Source organism: Crocodylus porosus, unplaced genomic scaffold (genome assembly GCF_001723895.1).
Source record: "Crocodylus porosus isolate Cpor-Errol unplaced genomic scaffold, CroPor_comp1, whole genome shotgun sequence".
NCBI classification, from domain to species: domain Eukaryota; kingdom Metazoa; phylum Chordata; order Crocodylia; family Crocodylidae; genus Crocodylus; species Crocodylus porosus.
In genome coordinates this window covers 22,666,410-22,673,335 of record NW_017728910.1, presented here as the reverse complement: position 1 = coordinate 22,673,335, position 6,926 = coordinate 22,666,410, and the positions used below count along the sequence as shown (strand labels likewise).

The 6,926-nt window shown below is 63.2% G+C and overlaps 2 protein-coding genes across 5 annotated transcripts in view; both read left to right on the top strand.

Annotated features, from left to right (window-relative positions):
* AP2M1 (adaptor related protein complex 2 mu 1 subunit) overlaps nt 1–1,192 on the top strand; it is a 31,071-nt gene extending 29,879 nt beyond the window's left edge. For all 4 annotated transcript variants that reach the window (XM_019532834.1, XM_019532833.1, XM_019532836.1 and 1 more), the window contains one exon: nt 92–1,192. In XM_019532834.1, the coding sequence (XP_019388379.1) occupies nt 92–226 (135 nt within the window). In that variant the 3' untranslated portion in view covers nt 227–1,192. The remainder of the gene's footprint in view (nt 1–91) is intronic.
* A 1,830-nt stretch (nt 1,193–3,022) lies between these two features.
* The window catches only part of LOC109308280 (matrix metalloproteinase-23-like), a 5,213-nt gene continuing 1,309 nt past the window's right edge, over nt 3,023–6,926 (top strand). The window contains exons 1-7 of the mRNA XM_019532525.1: nt 3,023–3,238; nt 3,589–3,713; nt 4,319–4,455; nt 4,859–5,026; nt 5,917–6,081; nt 6,482–6,592; nt 6,807–6,851. Of these exons, the coding sequence (XP_019388070.1) occupies nt 3,023–3,238; nt 3,589–3,713; nt 4,319–4,455; nt 4,859–5,026; nt 5,917–6,081; nt 6,482–6,592; nt 6,807–6,851 (967 nt within the window). The remainder of the gene's footprint in view (nt 3,239–3,588; nt 3,714–4,318; nt 4,456–4,858; nt 5,027–5,916; nt 6,082–6,481; nt 6,593–6,806; nt 6,852–6,926) is intronic.

The following is a 6,926-nucleotide window of genomic DNA, read 5'->3' as shown; positions in this document are numbered from 1 at the left end:
GATGTGGGCCTGAGCAGTGGTTCTCCTGGTCTGTGTTCCTGCAGTTCCTGTCAGCCTGGCTCAACCTTTGTTGCTTTGTTCTTTTGCACAGGTCCCGTTCGCACCTTCTGGGCTGAAGGTGCGTTACCTGAAAGTCTTTGAGCCAAAGCTGAACTACAGTGACCACGATGTGATAAAATGGGTGAGATACATTGGCAGGAGCGGGATCTATGAGACCAGATGCTAGCCCCGAGAGGCTGGCGGGCTCCCTCTCTCCCCAGCCAACCCCCCAGTCTCCTCAGTCTCCAAGTACGTTCAGAGAACATCCATCTGGCCCCCTCTGCACATGGATTGACAGATGCCCGTGGCTCCTCTTGGGAACGGACTCATCCGCCTGTGACCTGTCACAGCCGAAGTTCAGAACCCAGCCATGGACAGGAGGAGCGTCGTCAACCTCCTGCTTTCTGTCCCAGGGCAGGGAAGGGCTAGTCTAACCACATCCCTCGTGATCTTTCTAGGGAACATCCACCATTAAACTCCCTCTTCTGTTGGTGTCTCACTACTTGCATCTTATCCTAGTATTTTTGAAGTTCTTGTGCATATGTACTCGTAGAATAGGCCTGAAAAACCATAGACTGGACAAATCTGAGTTGACGCTAACCTGGCTCTGTACTAGCTATTGCTGTTGTGGTAGGTGTTGCTATATGCTCTGAGGCGCCAAAGGGGGTGCTGGGCTTTTGGGCCTGGCCACCTTTTGTTTCTTGCAAAGTCTTCAGTAACGAGTCCTGCTGCAGGGAGGTTTGTGACCAAACAGCATGAGGGTTTGCCCCCTTGCTGGTGTGTATGTGGGTGGCGCAGCATTTCAAAGCCCATGCCAGGTCCTTTTGGAGCACTTTCCCACCCCTCCATGTCCCTCACCTGCTGGCTCGCTCAAGCCAGAAGCTGTCCCGTCACTGCACGGCACCAGGGTGTGGGGCAGCCTAACTCTCCGGGATGGGAATGATGGGGTCCGTCCTCCAGTCTGCAATGGAAATGGCCAGTAAGAGCTCGAGCCCCTGCCCCAGCCGCCACTCTCCACACTTCTACTGATGCTTCTGGGCCCATAGGAATGCTGCTGCTACCCACAATCCTCTGCTTCTGATAGTGTGGTCTCCATTTCGTACAGTTTGTGATTTTTGTCCGGTTCTAGACCTAATAAAGTATGTAGAATGGATATGGCTGCTTGTGCTGCTGTCCCTGGGCTGCGGAGGAGCTGGGGCTGGGGTCTTCCAATCACCGAGGAAGGGAAGCTGGTGGGTGAAATGGAAGGGGCAGGAGCAGCTCCTCCGGCTGCAGCAGCACTGCTCACTTGGCCGCTAGCTTCCCTGACTTGGCTGCAGTAGGGAGCCCTGCCACAAGATACTGGTCTCTGCCCTGGTGCCTGTAGGCAACTTCTCTGGGACTTTGTGGCTTCCCCTTGCCCAGGACCAGAGGCACAGACCCCTGGTTGTGTAGACTTTGGATCTGGGTCTGGGTGCCTCTGCTCCAGTGAAGTGAGGCTGCCGCCTGTGACCCATGTTCCCAGAGGCGGGCATGGGTGAAGTTCTCCACTGGACAGGCTCAGGCAAGCACCTCTGCTCACCCCTGCAGCAGCGGGTGCCAGCGTAATAGCTCATGGTAGCCTTGCTTTTGCCAAGCACTAGAGCTTGTGTCCTGGATGGCTCCTTGCCACTGCACTGCTCTGCCTAGCCTGTGTGAGCCTCACTTCTGGCTGGAAGTTCCTGAAGTGTAGTAGCTGCATGTCAGCCCTACTTGCTAACCAGGTGCTCTGCAAGGACAGGGTTGTTACCAGCCCCACTTTGTCTCTGGGAGTAGCACAGCTGGGTCTAGGTCCCCCTCTGCTGAAGTGAGGTCTAAGCCCAGTGCCCCCCACCTGTGATGGGTAAGCGGTGGTGCTATGTGAGTACTTGCAGCTGGGTGCTCCCAGGCTCTGGGCCTGCCGCACCCTGTGCCCTGTCCCAGGAAGAGATGTCTGCATGGAGCTCCCTGCATCAGGCACGGAGCCCAGCCAGGCAGAGGAAGGCTGGGAAAGGAGGGTGCATGTAACACGTGGCTCCAAGGTTTCCCCCTCACCCCGACACATGGCTGTCCTTATGCAGAACAAAGGAGGGGAGCCTGCTGCTACATCACAAAGCCACGTGCTGAAATGGGATCCTCGTGGGCTCTGCCAGCCGCCCTGCCTCGGCAACAGCGTCGTGTCTTGCGGGAGCCGATGTTCTAACGGGCTAGAAAATTGGGTTATTGTTTGCTGCGCCCTGCACCAGAGCCTGGGCACGAAGCACACAAGGGCCTTTATTCTCTGCTAGGAGGGGAGCATGTGTGCCTGGAAGGCAAGCCTGAAGTGAGGCTGGTAGAAAGTAGCACTTGAGTGTCTGCATCCAAAGCAAATTGCTCCTGTGCTGTGCTTGGCCCCATGCCATCTGGGCCTGTGGCACTGGGCAGCAGGGCAACACCACCTCCGCTCTGTTTCCTGCCCGTGGACAGTCCTCCCAGCCCTGGTGGCTTTCCAAGGGGGAACATTTTTGTCCCCTTTCCGCCATGTTTCCGGCAAGGTTAGCCTCAGCCCTCCCCTGTGCGTGGCAGTGAGATTAGCTCAGCCTGTTTCTAGGGGCATCCAGGAGCCCCCTGAGTCCCGGCCCTTGGGGCCGCAGGGCTACGGGACTGGGGCTGGGGGGCGGTATCCAGCCCTGGCCTCTTTGGGGGACAGGGTTCCCACATGCAGGCCCACAGCCCTGGCCCTGGCCAGGACCCTCCTCCCTCGCACGAGGTGACGGGGGCCCAGCAAAAGATTCAGAGGCCAGATCCAGGACCCCCAGTGGAGTGTCAGTGCTCAGTCCTGTGAAGTGAGTTGTTCGCACCCTGCACTGCCAGGAAGGGGCTGGGGCTGGGGCTGGGGTGTGGGTGAGAATCTGGGAGCGGAGCAGAGCACGACTTCCCATCCCACGCAGATGGATCCAGTCTAGCAGGGCTGGGGCTGCCTGGCGCTCCAGGCAGACGTGCGCTCATGTGGGGCAGGTCTGGGAGGCCCCCGGCGCAGGACTGTTGGGGATCAGCTGTACTTGGGAGGGCAGAGCTGAGCCAGGCCATGTCCCTGGGACCTCCTGTCCCCAGCCAGCCATGGAGTGGGGGCCTGCAGGCAGCAGTTGCTCTGCTCTCCCTCCTCCTCCTCCTGCTGCCAGCTGCTCTGTGGATCCTGCAAACATCTGGCTGGGACCCAGGGGTGAGTGGAGACCCTGTGCCCCTGCCCCTGAGGTCCTCTTGCTCCTTGGGGACCCCATGGGCTTGCCCCCTTGCTTGGGAAAGGGGAAACCTAGGAGGTGAAGGGCTGGGGCAGGGACCCCCACGCTGAACGGGGAGCACTTAGACCTTCCAGCCAGAGTGCTGCCTGCCTGAGCCGGTGGGAGTCCGTGCCATGGAGCAGCCCTTGCTGGTGGTGCCCCTGGGGGTGGGCAGGCTACAGCTTTGGGCCATGTGGTGCAGGGGGCCCTGGGTGGAGGCAGGGGGCAGGCCGGGTGTAGGCTGGGGGCGGCAGCGGTGCAGGGCAGCACTCAGCGGCTCCTTTGCCTGCAGGCTGGCGCAGCGCCTGCTTCAGGCCCCACTGCAGCCCACGGAGGCAACAGAGACGTGGCCAGGAGGAGGTGCTACGCCATCAACCCACTGGGCCACAAGTGGGACCATGTTAACTTGACCTATCGGTGAGTGCGTGGGGGCCCTGCGCTCCCAGGGCAGCCTGGGTCAGTGCCTGCGGCTGGGGCAGACCCCCTGCCTCTGGCCCTGCTTGCTCTCCTCTACAGCGTCCCTGCGCCACTGCCCCGCAGCCCTGCTGCGTCTCCCAGGCTCCTGATCCCTCCACCCCAGCCTGTCCCTGAGAGGGTGACTCGTTCCCTGAGGTCCTGGGCTCAGCACGGTGACGCCCACGCAGATGCCCTGAGCACAGAGCTCCAGGCCAGGGCCCAGCACGGTGCGGGGAACGGGCCCTGCCATCACCCAGCACCAGCGCCTCCCTGACCCCTAACGCCAAGCAGCTCAACCCCATGGCAAGCCCCTGCCCCATGGGGATAGGTGGGTAGAGATGGAAAATGGGGCCCTGAGGGCAGCTGCTGCCTTTCAGTGGGCACCAGGGGCTGGGTGCTGAGATCAAGGGAGACAGTCAGGGCCTGCAGCCGTGTGAAAGCTGTTGGCGCGGCCCGGGCAGCTGGGACCCCGGCCTGGACAGCTGGCAGAGCCCAGGACCCGCCCCTGCAGGCGGTGGGAGAGGCAGTGGTGTCGGCTGACGCCCCCCACGTCCCTGGCCCGGCAGGATCACGCGCTTCCTCAGCACACTGAACAGGGGCGACACGGAGACAGCCATCGCTGCCGCCTTCTGCGTGTGGAGCGACGTCTCGCCCCTCCGCTTCCGGCGCCCGCCCCCCGTGCAGCCCGCCGACATCCCCATCGGTAGGGACGGCCCGTGCGCTGCGAGGGACTGGGCTGCCCTGGCCGTCCCACGCCCTTCCACCCCACAGCCCGTCTCCCACCCATCGCTGCGGGGCGCTCGACCTCAAGCGCTGTGACACCATGCCCACCCTGCAGCAGGATAAGGAGCATGGGAGCTTTGAGCTCCTTTGCCAGGACCAGCTGAGCCTCAGCAGAGCATCCAGCAGCATCTCAAGCCCTCTGGACGCAGGCAACGGGCTTTCACGGGCTGGAGGCCTGTCTCGGCGAGCTGGGGCCCTGCCCTGCCCTGCCCCTGGCACAAGCCCTGAGCTCGGCACCCCTGGGAGCAGGGTGCCCCAGCCCAGCAGACTCGGTCGAGGGACTGTGCCCCGTCGGCCTCGCATCCCTCTGGTTGCTCAGGCAGGTTTCTACACCTTCAACCACACGGACTGCTGGTCCTCGCTGCTGCACCGCTGCTTTGACGGGCTGAAGGGGGAGCTGGCCCATGCCTTCCTGCCACCCCGCGGGGAGAGCCACTTCGACAACCATGAGTTCTGGATCCTGGGCCGCTCGCGCTTCAGCTGGAAACAAGGTAGGTGGCACCCCAGGGTGGCCAGGCACCAGCAAGGGCTCAGCTCTTGGACCCCCTCTGCACCCTGCCAGAGGGACCACACCTGCCTGCCTTCCCCTCCCCTGGTGTGAGCAGCCCCCCCTTCAGCCCGTGGTTCCCCAGCAGGGCTGCTGCTCCCACGTAGGGGCAGGGAGCAGAAAGCAGAGCAGGCAGGGGAAGGAGACTGGTGTGGCACTGGGGTAGGATGTGGGGCTTACCTTGTGGCCTGCCTGCCTAAAAAGCTCGGCCCCCACTGCTTGAGCGCGAGGCCATCCAACTGGTAGCCTGCAAGCCACACACAGACGTGAGGGGTGAAAATGCAGCCCCCGCGCTCCTGCCCCACGGCTCCGACTGCGACTGGGCAGTGACCGCACCTGCCCTTGGCACGGAGGGTCCAAGCGCATCACCTGGCAAGCTCCCCCTGCACTCGAGGCCTCCATGCTCGTGGGATGGTGCCCTGCACGAGACGTACGTGGGCATCCTTTGTATAGCAGCCATGCAGGTGGACCCATTTAAGTGCATTGCCCCAGCCCTGCCAGCGCACTGGCTGTCATCTTCATGCTGCTGCCAGTGCCCCCGTGGGCCCATTCTGCCCCTCTGCAGGCCTCAGCAGCTGCCTGGCAAGGGCAGGGGGCTGTCAGCGGTGGGCTGTGTTGGAGCATGTTCCATGTACGTCAGATTCCCAGATCCCATCGGGCTGCAGGGCGAATGCCCAGGGCTAAACCCATCTCCCCAGGAGCAGGAAAGGGACTGTGTGCACGTGGAAGGAGGGAGTCATGCCCCCAGATGCCCAGGGGTGGATGAAAGGGCCCCCGGTACGGGAGGGTGGGAAAACAGCCAGGCAAGGTCCCTGGCATGCCTGTGCTTGGCAGGGGTCTGGATGAACAACCTAGTCCAGGTGGCTGCTCATGAGATTGGCCATGCCCTGGGCCTGTGGCATTCCCAAGATTTCCATGCCCTCATGCGCCCAAATGCCACCTACAGCCGGACAAGGCGCATCAGCCAGGACGACGTCTGGGCCGTGCAGCGACTGTACGGTACAGGGGAAGCACCGGAGTGACCACACGGGCTGTTTGGCATCGGGAGAGGGGACCACTCAGCTCTGGGGGCTGCTTGCGTCCAGCCACACGCCGGGGACCCAGTGCTGCTGTGCTGTTACCCTGGCTGGAAGAGCATGGGCCTGGCTCTGCTCCTTAGCACCAGTGAGCATGTCAGCGCTGGGTCGGGGGGAGGCAAACAAGGGCTGCCCAGGGGAAAGGGGTGAAGCGCGTGCTGGGGATGGGATGGGAGCCGTGTCTTGGGCAGCTCTGCCCTGACGCTGCTGGAAGTGGGGAGCGCCCAGCAGCCGTGGTCCTGGGGGGCAGAAGGTGGCTTCCCCCAGGCGCTGCCTGCGAGGCCTCGCACGGGCACTGGCCAACCCCTTCTGCAACCCCGCAGGCTGCGTGGATGAGACGCAGCGGTGCGAGGCCTGGGCCCGCCTGGGGTTCTGCGCGCGCCCGCCAGCCTTCATGAAGAGGCACTGCCCGAAGATCTGCAACTCCTGCTTCGGTGAGGTGCCCCCGCCCTGCAGCCCCGCAGTGGCACAGCCCATGGGAGCCAGCCCCCCCAGGGCAAAGTCCTCCTGGCACCCCCTCATGTCCCGCTGATGCTGCCCCTGCCAGGCCTGCAGAGACCTTCCCGCGGGGACAGAGGGCGTGCAGGGGTGGGTGCAAGGCCCCAGAGCTGCTGGTGTCGCTGCTCTGTATGTCTCTCTGTCTTCCAGAGTCCCCCGCTGCCCCCCCCAACTCACCCCGAGCTGCCTATGCCCCAGCCCCACCCTTGGCCTCTGCAAGCAGACCTCTTCCATGGGGCAGGGAGCTGCTCCTGGAGCTGTGGAGGAAGG